This window comes from Dermacentor albipictus, chromosome 6, assembly GCF_038994185.2.
Source record: "Dermacentor albipictus isolate Rhodes 1998 colony chromosome 6, USDA_Dalb.pri_finalv2, whole genome shotgun sequence".
In the NCBI taxonomy this organism is placed as follows: Eukaryota; Metazoa; Arthropoda; class Arachnida; order Ixodida; family Ixodidae; genus Dermacentor; species Dermacentor albipictus.
This window is the reverse complement of record NC_091826.1, coordinates 113990333-114010178: the sequence shown is the minus strand read 5'-3', so window position 1 is coordinate 114010178 and position 19846 is coordinate 113990333. Positions and strand designations below refer to the sequence as shown.

At 47.9% G+C, this 19846-nt stretch overlaps 1 protein-coding gene across 1 annotated transcript in view; it reads right to left on the bottom strand.

Annotated features, from left to right (window-relative positions):
- Positions 1-422: 422 nt before the first annotated feature.
- Positions 423-19846, bottom strand: part of LOC135908318 (uncharacterized) — a 41907-nt gene continuing 22483 nt past the window's right edge. The window contains exons 3-4 of the mRNA XM_065440075.2: positions 17026-17251; positions 423-866 (exon numbers count right to left, since the gene is read on the bottom strand). Of these exons, the coding sequence (XP_065296147.1) occupies positions 523-866; positions 17026-17251 (570 nt within the window). The 3' untranslated portion in view covers positions 423-522. The remainder of the gene's footprint in view (positions 867-17025; positions 17252-19846) is intronic.

The following is a 19846-nucleotide window of genomic DNA, read 5'->3' as shown; positions in this document are numbered from 1 at the left end:
AGCTCGAACGGATTTCCACCAATCGCTTAGTGGATAAATAGCGAAGGCTAACTGCAGCGTTACTCTATCTGCGATACGCACATATTGTCATTGTAGCCCGTGGAGGGACGCAGAATTAAATGCAGTTTTCTTGCTGTGAAAGCGTGCAATCACGCAAAGGAAGCAGACGTAATACTTGTCGCAATGATGAGCGCACCGACCTACGTGGGCTGCGCCCAAACAAGCATGCTGCACCATAATACACACACAGTAAGTTCTGACGCGGGGGGAAAATGTATTGGCCTGTTCAGTATGCATATGCCCGACATAAACTAACGTGAAACCTAAAAATACCAACCAGGATCGTCGGACGTACTTCTACAGAAATACTGCAGCCTCCGTATAACGTACCTGTATATCAAGTTGAAGGGAGGAGTCGGACATACCTAACTAGATAGCCTTTTTATTAGGGCGTGTGAAAATTTTCGTCCTAAATTAACACAATATTGCCCTAATATTTCGGATTAGAAATATCATTGGCCTCTACGCTGGCCGCCAGTAGGTGGAAAGGGGTGGATCCAACGAGGCAGCGCCGGCAAAAAGTGTCACGGAAAAGGTGTTGACACACCTCGCCCTGCCTTCTGCCTGTGCACCCAAAAGAAAAGGACTTGGCAGGTTCTTCCGGCGGCATGCTTCGGCTTCCAGTATATTCCGCAACAGTTGATGTCGAGGACCGCGGCCAGGCTCGATTCCTTCCCAACGAACCGCGAATTCGTGGTACGTCTTGCAGACGCTACAATGTGTCCATGGGCTGTTCTCGGCGAGAGATGAATCGGGGCTGTCACGCGCTCCAGCCGAAGAACCACATGTTGGTGGTGAGGTCTCGCCTGCAAAAGGAAGCGGGGCTTCTGTGTGTACGGTTCTAACTTACATCGACGTGTTTTGCTTGGCCGAATTCACAAGCCATGATGATAGAAGTATGATCTCGAACATCTTAGAGCACATAGTTTATGGTCTACAGTGCGAAGATGCACATTCTAAAGAAAGAAAAAGAACATTTATGCGCCGAGCATGGCGCACAAGATCTGCACAGAGAAAGGACACGCAAACACATTTTCTCGCGTGCCTTTTGCTTGCGTTTTTTGCGTACCACTGGACCTATGCTTACGATGAGTTTTTTTTCAAACCCTCTAAAGTAACTTCTCGTTTTTCGCTGTTCGCACGTTATAAAAAAGAAGCTCGGGAGAGGAGCCCGGTTGGCGAATCTAGCGTTTCTCAGCGTTCGCACGTTCCCTACGCGCCATGCATTTCGCAGGCCACGTGCCCGATTCGTAGTGGCTGCGCTAGAAGGCACCGAGGGTTCAGCGGGAAGCGCGAAAGAGAAATTCCTTTACAGTACGCGCCCACTACCTAACTTGCTTCGACAGGGGAAATATGTTGTGGCTCCATATTAATTTAATCCTATATTACCGTTGATAGTAAACGTGAAATAGATTGCACCACTGCCACGAAAGTGCGCATAATCAAACCATGTGCCGCGTATCACCCAAGCCAGCAAAGCAGTACGTTGGCTCGCGGCAGCTTGGACAGAGGAAGACAGCCCATACGCCAAAGACAGCTGAAGCGATCATTCAACGGAGAATAGAAGCTTTGACAAGATACGCGAAACTTACGATCTCGAGACAGAGAGGATCAAGAGAGAAGGAGCGCGTCGATATAACCTCATAGACCTCGACACACGGCGAGCAAAGCAAAAGGAGGAGATGACAGCCCCTGTGTGAACCAAGGGATGTCAGCCCCCTTCTCGAAGACATTTCAGTGGTGGCGGCCGAAAACGCAAGAAATGTCTAGAAGATTCGCAGGCTTTGTCCATGCTTTGGGAGTACGACTCCGTCAGAAATTTCCAGAAACGCAGGCAAAGGCGATAAAAGCACCATGCTGGAATCAGTGGAGATTAGACAACGCCGGTGAAAAGACGTAATGCGAAGGCCGACCGTCTACAGAAAAAGATTCCCCGGCAAGCTAACCGACGATCTCATCAGGCGTCTGCATTTCTGGAAGTCCCTTCTTCGAGATCTGCCTCCAGTTACGCCGAGGACGTCTAGCTCAAGACTAGCACGGATGAACACGAGGAAACACTTGCTACTCCTCTTCATTCTGTATTCTACGTATGCAACTCTCAGTGCTTGCCGTTAAATATTTTCTATGGTTTTGTGAACACCCTACTGAATTGCATTGCGATGTGCCTATAGTCGAGGTGTGCATGTTTGAATGTAATTACCTTATTTGAAGAATATATTTCCTTTAGTTTCGACAACTTTGTTCTCTGACTTGGTCCTTGGACCGCAACCGGCATTTGCTGGAGCTCCAGAAGGCCTATTATTAAGTGTCCCTGCTTTGGTAGTGTTATTTTCGGAAGCTTATATGACGGCATTCTAATTTGGCCCCACGTTGCCACTTCGTTCACGGGGTGTATGACAACGACATATTACATTTGTTTTGTAAATGAGCTAAAACATTCGGGTCGTATGTTAGCGATTTAGGTAGTAGCCGCTACAAAGTTCCCTACATGATTTAGTTGTGGGAACTCTGGTACATTGTATATTAGGGTACAGCGATAATGGCGTTTCAGGCAGCAGGAGTATAACCGTTAATAAATACCATTTGCTAGAATTTTCTCCTCACTTCCAACGAATTAGCAATTGAGAAAATTAACCATCTTAAACAAAATATTGCGTGATAGGTTCAAACATCTTCAATGATGACGTGGGCGCACCGACCCTTGTTGCCTGCTGCAGTTAAAAAAATAGCATCGCTCCAGATCTTAATCCTGTAAATGCAGCACAAGTGTATAAAATATAGCCACAAGAACGTTTGAAGCGCCCAGCACAAAATAACCAATTTACGTGCTAAGCCTTACTTCCATGCTAACTCAATGATCCCCGCGCCCCAGTTCTCTAGTAATTAAAAAAAAAGTTACCGACGATTACGATACCCTCTAATACAAAATTTGAGCGCAACCCTATACATGCTTTGATTCCGCACTATATTTACTGGCACGGACAGTCTGTCTCGCACGGCAGGCTGCAAACGGAGCGAAGTGTCACGCGACTGCATCACTAATTGGGAGATCACGACATGCAGCAAATGGGTGACGCGCTGCCTAAAACTGTGCACTATCGACGAGGACCACGTCATGGCCTCTTTCAACGTGAAATTGATGTTCACCTGCGTTGCTGTATACTTGGTGGTTCAATGTTGTAAGTAAGCCCTGGAACACTGCCCTCTCCCGCACGCCTATACGAATAGACGTCTTATGCCGCCTGCTGGAACTTTGCCTAAAAAGCACGTGCTTCTATAACAAACATTTTCAAAGGCAATAAACGAGAAGAAAGGGGGTTAACCGAGGGGCACGATTATTATTAGTCATATCATAAGAAGCAATAAACACTGACACCAAGGACAACATAGGGGAAATTACTTGTGCCTAATAAATGAAATTAAGAAACGACAACATAATGGAGATTAAAGTGGATGAAAACAACTTGCCGCAAGTGGGAACCAAACCTACAACCTTCGCATTTCGCGTGCGATGCTCTGCCAATTGTGCTACCGTGGCGCGGTTTCCCCATCCACTTTCTTGGGTATTTATGTGTACTAGTACAACCCTGGGAGTGTTAGACAGCGCCACCACTCACAGACCTTGGCGGCCGACGTGGAACGTCCTTCTTGCCGCGGGCATCACGAGAACGCGATTTCATTTCCATTTGGTTATCGTTTCTTAACGTCATTTATTAAGCACAAGCAATTTCCCCTATGTTGTCCTTGGTGTCAGTGTTTATTGGCTTCTCATGATATGACTAATAAAAATGGGGCCCCTCGGTTAACCCCCTTTCTTCTCGTTTATTACATAACGAGGGTCTCGAATCCGGCAATATTGATGCGTTCAGGTAGCATATGGGAGTTTATTGACGAGCTGCTTTCACCCGAAAAGATGACCTTCTCGTGACGCCTGCAGCAAAAAGGACGTTCCACGTCCGCCGCCAAGGTCTGTGAGTGGTGGCGCTGGTTAACACTCCCAGGACTCTACTAGGACACATAAATACCCAAGAAATTGGATTGGGAAACCGCGCCGCGGTATCTCAATTTATAGAGCATCGCACGCAAAATGCGAAGGCTGTGGGTTCGATTCCCACTCGCAGCAAGTTGTTTCTTCATCCACTTTAATTGCCATTAGGTTATCGTTCCTTAATTTCATTTATTAAGCACAAGTAATTTCCCCTATGTTGTCCTTGGTGTCAGTGTTTGTTGGCTTCTTATAATAATTCCAAAGGCAAGTCTTTCGAACGGCCATGGGTGCTTCTGTTTCCAATGTGTGCGCCAACCTCGCCATGTAGGCCACAGAAGATTAAGAGTCGTTGTCACTCTACCCTGTCCTCAAGTTCGTGCGAGATGTTGGCGACTGTTTTTGTATAATTCGCTACAGACACGTTGCAAGGTAACCTGAATTCATTCAAGCCGAGCATCCACTTCAGAGTGGACCATGGAGAAAGTGGCCGCATCGCATTCCTTGATGTTTTCGTGGAACGAACTGCCACAGCCTCTGCCACACCGGATTATCGTAAGAATACAGGAACTGGAATACACCCAATTATTCTTCCGTGCACCCGATTGGATTCAAACACTCGGCTACTTCATACCCATTCAAGCGCGCTTTCCGGCTTTGCTCGAGTTCTTCAAGAAGGAAGGCACAGCTGATCTATGTACGGAAGGACATGACCTGTAATTACTACCCATTCAGTCACTTAATTCAACTGCTAAGGGGCCAATAGGGTCGCGCTTCAGCGCCCCACAATTACGGAGCACGCAAGAAAAACAAAAGCACTGTCATTACGTATGCACGAGTCATGAGAGTCGCTTTGACCAGAGAGCTTAATGACTGCGAAGCTTGGATGGCACATGTCCTTGCCGCAAGTTACGAGGTCAACTGGTGCGTGGAAAGGACCCCTTGAAAAGATCCAACTACCCGTGTGTCGTGTATAAAGCCCTGCGAAAAGAATGTGACGCAGCCTACGTGCGCGAGGCTGGGAACTTCAAAAGGCGCCTAAAGCAGCATAAATACGACGTCGCGAAAGGCAGCTCTGTTTCCGACCCATTATCTGAACGCCATGAGAAAACAGGGCATTCGATGGACTGGCAGTCGTTGTCCGTTATCGCCTCGGAGAGCTATTACCTTCGCGATTACTACTAGAATCACTCCTCATTCAGACTCATATTCAGCTCTTTATACTGTGTTGTCTTTTCGTACTCGTCTTTATGCCGTTTTATAGTTTCGAGATGCAAATAAACCAACTAGCCCAGTTGTCCATTCTGTTACATATTCAGACGAAGCGCCAAGGCATTAAAAGGACTAGTGGCAATCTGCCCGAAATCTACGCACACGCACTTGTCCATCTCGCCTAACTTAATGGAGAGTCATGGCGCTTACTGTCATTGCGAAAGGACCCATACGGGCCTCGAAACGCAAAGCTTTTGCAATGTCGTTATACACTTGGCGAGTGTTTGTTTTAATTTCGTTACCTTGAGCAGAATGTCAACGCAATGAAGCCAACAGAAAACAACCGACATCATTTAAAAAAATTCAACGCAAAATTTGAGCGCACATGTGCAGGTGTTTCGAAGTCGCGTTATGTTGAGGCAGACAGAAAAAGAACTTAAATGACAAGGTCCTGAGAGGCTTTGCCCTAGGGCAGAGCTGCGGGCCGCTCCCACGTGGGGACTGGTAGGCCGAGCCTAACCTCCGCATCGTGGGCTCTCTCGACAGCCCAAGTTTGACGTGCATATTCTGAGCTCCGGATGGCAGAGCTCTATTCTTCTTCTGTGATGCAATTGGGTCCCTGTAACGAGGGGCATCGCCAGAGCATGTGTGCGAGATTGCTAACAGCCCCACAGTCGGAAAGAATTTGAAATCTGCATGGCTGGGTGCTCCTGGCGGCGGCACTGATCCTCTGCTTGGGCAGCTTGTTGAGCGGAGGTGGCAGACGAAGGCCTTCCATATGTTGTGCGGCTCATTATTCAGAAAGGCTGAATACGGGTGTGCGTGGCGCGCGCGGTGCTCAATCTTTACCGGTTGCGTCGATGGCGGAGTATCGCAGGCGCAGTGGGTCGCCATCACGGATCATGTCTCGTGTGGCTCTCTCTTATCCTCCTAAGCCTTCGGCCATACTCTCCTCCTTCGCTTCTTCATCATGGTAGCGCTGCCCCCTCCTCCTCAGCTTTCCACGTTGTGCTATCCTGGCTATCGCCTTTGTTTAATCCCCCGCCGTGCTCACTCTTTCATGCTTCGCTGCGCTCGTTCGCTCTGTTACGAGGGACGCCGAGACAGGCCGTCGCTCAATGCAGGAACGGGCGCCAAAGAGCTGTGGCCTGAAGAATCCGGTAGAAGTCATCGTACGCTGAGTGTTCATGCTAATGCTATTAACACTGAAGCACTGTAGCAATATCCATTACTGCCACCGCCAAAACGTGCCATATGTGAGGCCTGTATACAGCTGGGCTTCCCTCTCGCGTTTCCCACTGGACACGCGAAGCTATCTCGCAGCTAGGCCATAAAGTACGTGCGAGGCGCATGCGTAGCTATATATTTTTACAGTGTCTCATTATTGTCTCATTATAAATGAGTGGGTTTGATTCCGCCTCACACCGTAAAATGTCAAAGCGTTTTCATTGTCCTTGAACAGCGGCACATATCCAGTACCCCAATTTGGCGTCGCTCATTGAAAACTGGCACATAGCAAGTAGCACATAACCAGCGACCCAAGCTGAACTTTAAAAAAAGGTTCATTGAAGAGCGGTAATACCCAGCTGAACATATCCAGTCACCATACCCAGTGTCACATGCCCAGTGACCAAGAAGTACGAAGTTCATATACGAACAGCTAATAGCCAATGTCATATATTCCTTTCATTTCACTTCATTTATTTATAGCTCAAAGGACCCATTTGGGGTATTACATGACGAATGGCTTTTAATTACAGTGAAAGTCTGATTCCAGTGCCGCCTTGAATTGATGTGGATCAGAGTGGTGCACGGAAATTGCAGGTAGATCGTTCCAGTCCCGTGCGGCCTTCAGAAAAAAGGGGTGAAGATGAGTGGTAGTTTGCTCTGAGGGAGGGTACACTGCTGTGGAATGGTTTGTGCAGCTGGACAAGCGATGAAATGCCAAGTTATCGGGAACTTCGAAGGGAGGATTCATTACCCAAGTTCGCAGGATGATTCGTTTTGAACCTGGTTCCCTCATCACGGCAGACCGATGCTATACAAATTACACCATGGACTACCCTGTGACCAAAGTGGGCGGGAAAACGGTTAGAGGCACAGATAGATAGCCAGGCCACGCAATATGCGTGAATAAGGATATCGATGGCATTAGAAATTGGTGATGGTGCGAAAGTGAAGTCGCACAGCACACAAAAAAAAAACGGTGGCGTAGATAGGCGAGATTCTATGGCAGAAGTCAGGGCTTCGTTCCCAACGAGGTCCCGAACTCACTAAGCAGGAAACCCAGTGAAGTACTTAAGAGACACAAAGTTTCCTGCAGCAGTTGAACGTGTATTAGAGAAGGGCCCGAAGTGCAGCTTCCAGCCATATTCCACGCGTTCAGCTATTTTAGTTCATGTGCGACTTCTTTAACTACGTCCGAAGGAACAAGACCAACAGTGGGCTACCGGTGCTGAAGTTGGCTACTTGGTGTGCACTGCAAAGGAGAAGCCGGTTTCCAAGACTCCTTTATGTTTTGTTGTCAACAAATCTGAGAAAAAAGCATGATGGTTCTGACTTCACATGAGAAGAGCGGCTTAGCTGTTTACCGAGAAAGAATATTGTAGGGCAAGGTGCTAGAAGGCATGCCGACCGAAATTCTCGCTTTCCCGTAGTCGAGAATAGGTGTGAGCATGAAATGTATACCGGCAAAGTAGATTGGTTAGAGATGACACTAGGCACATTCTTAAAACGGGTGTAGTGCGTGTTCGCCACGGTACTCCCTACCACAAAACACCGCACCATATCTCACTATGCCATACTGCACACTCGTCCATGTGGACGCAATAGTTTCTTGTCACAGGCAGAACCTCATTGCAAGATTCGTCTTGGTCAAACAGCCATTCGCGGTGCGCCGGACGCTAGTGGCTTGGAGGCTGCCATGCGCTACCGACACTGCCGGCGTGCAAGAAGCGTTGCAGAACTCAAGGATCGCTGGCGTTGAAAAGATCACAGGCAACTGTCTCAGCCTCACAAGATGACTATCAAGTGTATAGTGCCTTATGTCGGCCTTTGGAACGTCCCTATTGAAATGACAAATAAAAATCCAACGTGCAAGAAGTTACAGCTTGAGTGATACTGTGAACAAACATTAGGAAAAATATGGAAGCAATATTCTTTTGTAATTTGTTTGGAAAGTAATTAGAGTATGTAATGCGGTCTTGACTGGTTCTCCGGATGATCTCGATTTGGTCTCGCAACTTGCCCGGATGTTCTCGTTCGACTACCAGGATAACGGCTCTGGCTTTTGGCTCAAGGTGACTTGCAGGTAGCCAACAACGGGAGCTAAATGCATTTCGTGCTTAAAACCATGGACGCAGGAAAACATAGGAGGAAGCAGTATGTAACGCAGCCAGCCTCGGTAAGCGAACGCTCCCTGAAACCACAGTGGTGGCCTCACATGTGACCTCTTACATCGAGATCGTGGAACAAGGATTGAGATCTGCTGAAACGTTTTGTTCCCTGTAGCTATGCCAGTAGTCTTTGTTCGGTGCGCGTTTGTTCGTCTGCCCTGCCATCGTTCTGCCTGACCAACGGCAACACTAAAACCAACCGCGTAATTTGACGTGCGATCACGTGTTAGGTCGACATGTTTGGCTTTAATTGCAATGCGGTATGCTCTCTCCTCGTTTTCTTTCCTACATGCCTAAAACTCTGCATGAAAGTCAAACAATGCAACCACCCGTCAACGGCGCTTGAAAAACACTTGGCTCGAAAAAGGTTCGTTGTCGGCTTGCCGGAGACGCCTCTCAGACCAGCTGTGCCGCTCCCCCGAAGGTCACTCTCAAAGCTGCTTGGACTCGAGCTCATGAGCCCGAGCAAGCTCATTGGTAACACTCACTCGCGCAGGCTACTTTTCAAGCCGCGATCAACATTGCTGCCACAGAAGGTCGAAAATTTCCTTCGCGACAGCGTATGGACACCACAACAGCTCACTCAATCGACGTGAAGTCGGAACGCTGACACCGCGAAGCTCAAATTTGTCCCTTCGGCGGTCGCGCGTTTCATGCACGCTCATAGTGCCCAGCACGGAACTCGGTCTGCAATCTTTCCGGCAGAAAAGGTCATTTCGCTAACCTTTGTCGTTCAAGAATATCTAAGCACATAAAACTCGGTGCCATCAAGCTGCACGCTATGGAGTCAGCTGCCAAAGCCATGTTCGCGGATGTCAGTCGACAAATATACAACCAAATTCAAAGTAGACTTAGCAGTTGATGCAGTCCCAAGTCACTGGCTTCGAGTCCTGGCCGAGCTCGACAACAATGACGCAGTCTTGACGGGACTCCCAGGTCAACCGCTCGGTTCGCGGGGCTCGTATCCAGAACGTCCATATTGGCAAGGGAAAAGAAGCTCTCACCATCTTTTCGTAATTGTATCTCTTTGCGTACCATTGCTTTGTGCCATTGCTACCAGCTATGCAGGCCCTTTAGGTCGTGAAATTCCTTAATGCCGTGAACACTCCTGAGTCAACTCTTCGTGCCAAACTGCTGTGTGGCCTCGGCACTGCGAGGTGAGTACACAGCTCTTTTAAAGTAAGATGCTCTAGTATTCTCACTCAATGCTCTTTGACGGATACCTATCCTGCTGAGAGAAGTTGTTCGACAATAACCGGAGAACCTTGAATGCGAAGGCGTCACTTGTCGGATTGATAAGTCAACTGTGTTGTCTACTGGTCTGGTAGTGGTACCTAAGCAGAATGGGCGGTATCGTCTGAGTGATGACGTCCCTTTACTGAATGAGGTGGTTCTCAGAGAGCGTGACATTCTGCCTACTGTTGAGCAAGTCTGCTCTCCTCGGCGATGCAGCTGGTTTTTCGAAGCTGCGTGTGATCGCAGGGTTTCATCAATTCAAGTTGTCGATGGACTCTCAAGAACTGACAAATTTCATCACACCTTTCAGTCACTGTTGTTTCTCACGACTGCACTTCGTAATCGCGTGTCCTGGAGTACATTCAAAAACAAATGGCACAGATTCTCGAAGGTCAGGATAGCGTGGTTCATATGACTGATGATGTTCTTCTCTTTCAAAGTGATAAGCAGAAACATGATGCAAGGCTTGAGCAAATGCTGACTCGTCTTGAAACTGCAGGCATCACTTTAAACCAGGAGAGGAGTTCCTTTGGGATCTCCGAAGTCTCATTCCCTGACGTCATTGTCTCACCACAAGGCATCAAGCCAGATCCAGGCAAGGTTGAAGCAGTCCATGCAAAGGCACCTGCCGCACGCCTTACAGCTCTCAGACATCTACTCGGGATGGTAAATCATCTTGCCAGGTTGATACTACGTATCTGAAATCAGTCCACCGATACCCAGCCTACTAAACAAAAATACTAGTTGGACATGGTAGCACCAACATGAAGCAGCATTCACAAAAGCCAAGGCACTTCTGACGTACGACCGCTGCTTGTCCTAGTACTAGTCATATTATGCTACCACAGTCTCGGCTGCTAACAGCTCTTTTGGACTTCGAGTAGTCCTCTTACAATCACAACCATATGGTGAGTGCAGGCCTGTAGCCTTTGCCTCAAAGATCAATCATCACCATAGCCTGGATCATCACACCGCGTGGATCATACAACATGGGTCATCAACAGGTTTGACGAGTTCATCAGAGGCATCACCTTCACTGTAAAAAAAAACTAATCACCTTGCTCTCGTGTCATTACCTGTTTTGCAAGATGGAAGTTGTGCTGCCTCCCTTGGTGCAAACATTCAAGCTAAAGGCAATGCCTTATCAGTTCAGCTGATGCACGTCCCAGGAAAATTGTTGCCTATGGCTGATTTACTTTCTCGCACGCCTCGTAATGCAAATCCAGTAGACACTGTGGAATGTTTTGTTACAGAATTCGTTACTTCTGCTCCAGATGGGCTGCCTGTGAAGATACAGGATATCAGGAAAGCGCAGAGCTGTGATAGACAGTGGATCGCGCTGATTTCGTTCTGCCAGCGCGGCAGGCCAAACAAGTCAACGATGCCTCTTCACGGATCAAAGTATGTGTCAGTGAAGAATGAACTTTCCTTTGTGATTGCCTTCTTCTCAAGGGCATTCGCCTCATTATCAATTCGTCACTGAGGCCACCGGTCTTAATGCGTCTACACGAAGGACATCAAGGCATCGGTCGCAACAAAGGCTCTCGCTCGTAAGTCTGTATAGTGGCCGTGTATGGCGGCTGAGATCACCTCTCTCGTCACCAATTGTGACGAGAGACGTCACCGCGAGTGAATCCAGAGGAACAATTCCTCCCTACCAACTTGCCTGGCCACCCCTGGGAACATCTCTGCCTGGACGTCTTTCACCTTAACGACCAAACCTTCCTAATGGCAGTTAAGAAGGTTTAAGAAGAACCTTTTTAAGGTCATGACACTGAAATGCACAACGGCTCTAGTGGTCATTGTTCTGCCGAAGACCCTGTTTCCGCGACACGGGATACCGAAATAGATAAGGTCGGAGAATGGTCCACCCTTCTCTTCACGCGAATTCGCCGCATTTGCTGCCACCTATGACTTCGACCACATCACCTGTAGCCCCTATTACCCACCGTCTATTGGGGAGGAAAAAAGGATGATGCGCACTGTGAAAGACCTCCTCCGCAAGGCGTAAGATCTTCACATGGCTCTTAGCTATAGGCACACATCTGGGGTGAGTGGCCTTAGCACTGCTCAACTACTAATGGGAAGGCGATTATGAACTCGACTCCTAAAGATGGACGAGCAGCTTCGTCCACCCTGACCAGTAAAGGAGGAGGTAGTAGTCAGAGACGAACCTTACAAAGAAAAAGACTGCTTAGGAGTTCTACCGACGTCATCGGGTAACAATTGTGCCATCACTGGAAGCGGGCGAAGAGGCCTGGATTTGTACATTTCAGGTTCGTGCCACAGTTCTGAGCAGCGCTCCGCGTCCAAGGACATTTGTAGTCTAAACATTGCATTGAACAATTCCGCACCGAAATCGCAGACATCTAGTTCCTTTCGAACTAATGTGAGCCGAGACTCCATTGCTTCAACCTCACCACCCTATACAAGTGGCAGCAATACCTGAGCGAACCTCTCCGACGGCAGGACCTGCTCCTTCACGTGATGCTGGTGATTGTGTTGTGTGCACTCGTAGCGGCTATCGTGTGGTTCCACCCGACCACTTGAACTTGTGAGTTGAGCGGGCAGATGTAGTGGTCCACACACCAGTGGTGACTTCCAGACAAGAGCAATGGGGCACGTGCCAAATAAAGCACTTTGGAGTTCGGTTCTGAAAGGGTGTGCTTGTGGTCTCGCATGCGCCGCTGCGTCGTGGCTTTCCTGCACAGCCTGACAGGATTGGCACGCGAAACGCTGGATATAATGCGCTATTACAGTGTGAAGGGTGCTGTGAAGGCTGCTTTAGATGTTTTCTTCAAGCATTCAAATCGCCAGAAATTGGCCATAATTTTCTTGTCACAAAAATTCAGTTCTTACATTTGAGGCTTCATTTCACCAAGATGCTTATCAGCTGCCTTCTTTATCTATACCTCAAGAACCCAGAAGAACCTGTTACGACAGGAAAGTGCCGATTCTACGTTCAGAAGAATGAATATTGTTCTGACTACCCGTTTAAAAGCCCTCCAAACATCCTCTCTGCACCAGACATAGGGGCCTTGGTGGATCGACTGCGTGCAGTCGGATTTCCCTTACAGCTAGTCTTCAGTGCCTGTAAGGGCCAACTACAAAAGTAGAAGTAATATAAACCCAAAGCAGAAATAAAGGGTTCAGTCGCTAATGCAGGTATCCCATACATGGAATAAATCTCCCGCAGCGTGAATGAGGAAGTAATCTGGCCCTGGGTGAGCGTTGTGTTCTCATCCGGGCAAGTACTGACAAATTTAGTCACTATTATCCAAACAAAAGAAGGCGTTGTGCACAGAATAACGCAAAAATATACATGAAATCTGTCTCAATACAGTTTGCCGTGTTCGTTTACCATGTGGGAGCTTGAACAACGCTAAACCAGTCATTGCAATAATGACCGGGCACCAGAACGCCGTCTCCCTGTAACAACGATGGACATTAAAACTTAACGGAACTACAGCTGCTCACTTCATTTAGATAAAATTGAGGTTACGACAAGAGCACGGTATAAAGCACAGTGAGAAATTCTTAATGCTGTTGCCAAGAGTGACAAAGGCACAGGAGCGAGAAAAAAAAATTACCGACGATTACGTTACTTCCTAATGCGAAATTTGAGCGCAGCAAATGCGAGCCTTTGTTTGCGTTTGGCCTCGGCCTCGGCCGCGCGAACGGTAGAGTCTTCTCTGCGACGGCGATGAGCTTCTGCTTCAGCCTCGCTTACTGCTGGTTGCTCTCGACGGCGGCGATGAGCCTCCGCTTCGGCGGTGCGAACGGCAGGGTCTTCTCGGCGGCGGCGATGAGCTTCTGCTTCAGCCTCGCTTACTGCTGGTTGCTCTCGACGGCGGCGATGAGCCTCCGCTTCGGCGGCGCGAACGGCAGGGTCTTCTCGGCGGCGGCGCTTAGCCTCTGCTTCGGCGACGCGTACTCCTGGATCATCTCGACGGCGGCGACGGTAAGCTTCTGCTTCGGCGGCACGCACCTCTGGATTCTGACGGCGACGGCGCTGGGCCTCTGCTCTGGCAGCTCGTTTAGCAGCAGCAGCAGCAGCAGCAGCAGCAGCAGACGGAGGACTTCCATCGGTCGTCTCGCTCATGGCTCAGAAAGAACTGGCAGATAATTTCGCAGTGGCCAACGGCAGCGGCAATTTCGGCTCGGGCGGTGCACATATACAGATCCGCCGCCACCGATCTGGCTCTCTGATTGCCACCGCACAGGGCGAACGGCAGCGACTATTTCGGCTCGGGCGGTGCACATATACAGATCCGCCGCCACCGATCTGGCTCTCTGATTGCCACCGCACAGGGGTTGCATTGGAGGAGGAGCGAAGAAAGGAATTAAGTTCGAGCCGGCGCTTTGACAACCGGAGACTCGCAGGAAGAGGGGGGAGGGGGCGGCGTGTACACCCAGCGGCAAACGATGGGGGCAGAAGCGCGCGCAGCAAGCGGACAACACGATAAAGGGAGGAGGGAAGAGATAGCAGCGACTGACTGATGCCGCTGACGCCGATAGTGAGTCAACCCCAGCTGCGGAGTTGGTTTCAGGGACAACGCCGCCGATGCCGACACAAACAATATGATACCCTCGCTTCCGCAGCGCTAAGAACCAGGTCTAGCCGTGGGAAGGTGGTCATGTATTCGTCGACGTGCCGGGGCCTACGTGAAATAACCGGCGCGTCGGCAACTGAAGAGCACCCTATCCGCCACACAAGAACAGGGGGGGGGGGACCCTTTCCTCCTCTTTCTGCATGGCAGCGATGGTGTTCTATGCAGTCACGTTATCTTGACTCTCTAGCGGCGTCAGCGGCATCCAGCGGTATCAGTCGGTCGCTGCTAGCGCTGGGGGATGAAAGGGGGGCGGAGCTGGTTACGAGGCCGACGACAACGCCGACGACGACGCGAAACCCAGGAACGGACGCCAAAGAGCTGCGCTCTAAAACGCGCAACACATGGGCACGCCTTGGCGCCCCAGTCTTTGTCGTTCTGCGAAACGGTGTTAAGTATGTCCAACCAACTTGCCCACTGCTTAATTTTCCTGAATCGCAGTAAGAAATTATGGAAACATTAAGGGACTGCCGCTGCTCACGGCATTTAGATCAAATTGAGGTCACTACAAGAACAGGTGTTAAAGCACAATTAGAAATTACGGAAACGTTATTTGTCTGGCGAAATATTGCCAAGTGCCTAAGTACGTCTTCAATTTAACATTTAGACGAGTTGCCTTTTGCGATGCTATTGCACACGTTCTTACACGCTTTCGATCCTCCTCCTGCGTGTTGCTTTCATGAAATGTGTGTCTTGTCGCTTGTTATTGCTGGGTTTTCTGCTTTGTTTTTGTAATGACGTAAACAATTACTGATGATGCTTGTATGCGCTGTTCTTCCTCCACTCTGGGCGTCCGGAACGCACCGTCAGAGACAGCCTGCACCAGTGAATTAACGGGTGACTCCGGCAAGAAGGACGCTGACGCTTATGTATGGACGAATAAAACTTCTATTTGCAAATACATTACAGAACATGGTTACAAGGTGGCATGGTTACAAGGTTCCATCGGATACAAAAAGTTACAGCGTTGGTTTGCATGACATAAACCAACCCTACCTCGGGAGAGCGGTCCACAGTGAGGTCCATGACAACGGTCCGAAAACTGGAGCTCCCTTTTTTATACCCAATATCCCGCACCAATTACTTACTAAACAAATATTGTTGGTTGGATTTGTGAGTAGAAAACTCACCAATTATTATGTTTCTTAGAATTTCCTTGCGTAATGGTTTAGTCGACCAATAAATCATCGCAAACATTTTAACGCGGTTCACAGTGCAGAATCCGCTCTAAACTTCCACATTATACAACAGGAAAGTAGCAGGGGCCACCAAACACATATTCTTCAGAAGTTCGAAGAAACGACATACAAACATACCCTATGCAATGAAATACCCACAGGACAAGCACATGTCCAGAATGCGGAGGCGGGGAACCGTTAAAATTATGGTTCCAGTCATCTAGCTCGTTGGCGAAGCGACGAAGACGAATGCCGTGTGGCGTCATAAACGAACACTTATTTTAAAGTAAACCTGGCAGAGAGGCGAACAGGACAACCGTTTCCCAGCAAAACATCGACCCTGACTTGGGAGCTCACTAAGAAAAAAAAAAGAAAACATTCCCAGAGACGCCAGCGATCCAACTGAAAACCGATCGTTTCTCATGCGGCTCTGTGAAACCATGGCTGTATCAAATGCCAACACATATAGGTAATAGTGGCAGCGCATACGCCGGCATCGCGGAATTCACAGCGCCCGTGCCGAGACCCCAAGGACGCACATTCGAAGCTTACACGCCAGAGCACCGGCACAGAATTCACACGCGGAACAGATTCTTTTGCCACCCGTTCGGAGAGGCCTCCTGTTTAACTAAGCGGCGCAGCACAAAATTCTCAATCTGTTCACACTCGCCCTATTGCTGCGCGCCAGGAGAGTAACTGCGGCGGTTCCAGGAAGATGGCAACGCCGAAGGAGGCTGGAAGCCCCTCCCCGCTGTTATGTGCGATCGCTAATGTGGCGCCGGTGGTTCCCTCCGCTCCCTGCGCTCTGTGGTATTTAGAGGAGCGCCAACTGCGTGTCTGTTCGGCTTTCGTTGAGGATCTCGGTCTGTGAGTGCCGTCGATGACCATTACACAAGTGGCATCGGTGGCCAACGAGCTCGTCGAGACGAATGTCCCCTGTCCAGATGGACCATGCCGCGCTTTTCAGTCTGTTTTACTAACGTTTGGCGCGGTGGGCTTACAATGATCGTGTCATTAGCTTTGTCTCATACTCGCATGTTCTTTTGCTCATGAAATAAAAACGTGTGGTACATCGTGTGTTATTGTGGTAGCAAAAGAACTGTGGAAGTTTTGTGCTTCTGGGTGGGGCATATGATTATTTTGTCTGTATATTGGCTTTCTGTCGCTTCATGCAGTAAACTGTTGAAAGTCGGGACTTTGTCCCATCTCTCTTTCCGCCCTTATATATTGCGCTGTGCGCCACTTGCTTGGTAGCCGTAAATTAGCCTCGCGTACAATGTTTCTGAGACACTTTCTGGTACCGTCAGAAAGAGCGTACATCGCAGATTCGTAATGTTGCGTTTGCTTACCGGGCGTATGGTTGCAGGACTGCATTTTCAAAGAACATGTCGTAGACACGGTCGCGCTGCAGGCACTTCTCCAGGCACAGTTGCCAGATGCCGAACAGGTTGGAGCCGTGGTTGCATAGCTGGCCGCTGTTGCTGGAACGCACGCACTCTCTTTTGTGTCGTAGTTGAACAACATCACCGGGAGAATGCAGTACGTGTAGTAGTGGCGAATGCACTCGGACCACATCTGCGTAAAATTCGGTAATGTACGCCTTATTGTTATGGAGTGAAATATGGCTGTTAATGAATCGTATCTATGGATGCGCAGCAAAGAATGCATTTTTATCTTCTAGTATATGTTTGCGAAATATTCAATCCGTAGCAATATCTACTGAGAGACACAAAGACGGTCGAAAGCGAGGATGGGGAAGCTGGAATATACGTTAGTACCAGCTGAATTACCATCGTCAGGTAAATCACAGGAGCGTCTGCTTCACTAACAAAGTAACGATGGAGTGTTTTATTTTAGCGTTAGCAGAATTTTTAAATTCCACCTGTGGCATAGAGCACAAATGTACTTATTCAGCAGGATTACTCAAAGGCAAGCATTACTTACACTCCTAATCAAGGTGCATCATTGACCAACTAAATTTTACTAATGAAGATTAAAACTAATTAATTTCTCGATACATTGCAATATACGAAAGGAATACAGTTCAAAAGGCTCATTCAAAAGGCTCATTCACAAAGACTCATTCATTTGTAAGTAATTTTGAATCCGGCACCAGCTTTCATATACGCGCTGTGCAAGTAGCGTCAAAAACGCTCTGCGCATCCACTGAGTTTTCAGCAAAACACGTTTTCTATGTATTCAAGCTCGAAAATTCTGAGAACGTCAATGCACATCGTCACCAAATTTGGGACCGCAGTTGTCGGAAGTGGTTTCATCCTCAGAGCTCGTTCCAAGTGGTTATCCCTTTTGATATGACCCGCTACAGTTGGTAAATTGGAATATCTGTCAAAGTACTTAGCTTCAAAATTTGTTAGCTAAAATTTGTCAATTTTGTTATCTTCATTTTGATTTTCTGTGAATATAATGTCCGCCTCTGCGAGTTACCTATTTCAAGGCTGATTCATCTGAGGGAAAGGGCTGACTGTTAATAATTCTGTTAACGATAAAAGAATACACTGAATATTTCGTAAAGGAAAACATTAGTAGGCTGATGAACATATTTCGTGCACACTCACGTTTTGCTTGCTCACCGCAATTCACTGTATATAGAAAATGAGATCAGTGGTTTAAGAGTGTCTGCGTTTCAGGTTAACAGACACGCCAATTAAATTACCCTTCGTGCAGGGTAACTGGGAATGGACTTTTAAGCCATCTAACCTATAGGAACTGCACATCTGCCTACAGTCACTGTGAGGACTTTCAAAGCCATCCTGCGTTTGAATACATCGTTACATCACCCTTCTGCATAAAAAGACAATATTGCTCTCAATTTACAAGTTTTAACACATACCCTAGCACTTCAGAAAACTTCGGGGTCGCAGATTGTCGCGAATTGAAAGGTCCACTCACAAGTCTACTTACAAGCATAGTCCATTTCAAACGACTGGAATGTGTGGTTCATACTACCAAAGTGCACCAAATGCGCATTAGTTTTTCACCTCTCTGCTATTAAGACTTGAGAATTTCCGTCCAGTCTATTCTTTCAACTTTTCGTAGAAACCAGCTGGGTAGAATATGTAGAACACAAGAAGGCAACGCACTCGACAGACACAATGCTTAAAGACATTCTATCAATTCAGTGTTGAGTAAATCGCACGAATGCTAATTTATGTTTGCATTCATTTCAATGTGGGCCAGCGGCAACTAGTCACGCAGTCTTCTTAAGCTCATTAGGCTTTGTTACATCTATCGCAGTCTCGCAGTTTTGCTGGCTCTCCTAGTTAGCTAGCGTATTTTAGCCAAGCAGCTTTTATTACACCTATTACAGTGTAAGAGTTTGCCTACATATCCTTGACCATTTCTCTCTTTGGTAAAACATCAATCGATGATGTTCTAGAGTCACCTAAGCCTGTAATGACCCTGGTTATATCGATTTCTTCTCATCTTTTCCAATAACTACTCCAAACACCTTAACTCGATAGGGACGTTCTGAATATCAGTGCATCCGGAAAAAGGGCCTTCCCAACGGAGTTCTGGTTGGGTGATTATATAGAGACTTTCAACATGATGATGATAACGGTGATGACTTATTGGCACCCCCTTTGAAACAGGGTGCTGAGAAACGGTCAACCAGCTTGCTTGAATTAATTTGGTATGCTATACGTGCCTTTTATTCTTGCATTTTACCCGCATGGTTTATTAGTGGCTATGGTGGTGGGCTCCTGAGCACGAGGTCGCGGGATCGAATCCTGGCCACGGCCACGCATTTCGATGGAGGCCAAATGGGAAAACACTCGTGTACTTAGATTTAGGTGCACATGAATGAACCCCCGGTGGTCCATATTTCTGGAGTCCCCCATTACACCGTGCCGCACAATTATATCGTTGTTATTACACGTAAAACCCCATAATTTTAATTTTATGCTTACACTTTTTCTACAACTCCTTAAATTTTGTTCCTCTTATTTTTTATTTTTTTTTGTTCTTCCTTAAAACTCTTATATCGACCTACTATCGCTTCCTATGCCTGACACAGATCTGGTCTTGTCAGAATATTGCCTGCTTTTTCTCCGCCAATATTTCAAGCGTCTCCTAGCTGCTCATTTCGACTGCTGTCTGGTTGATCCTTCCATTCACTTTAAAGCAAAGCGCTTTCGGCAGGTGTACATT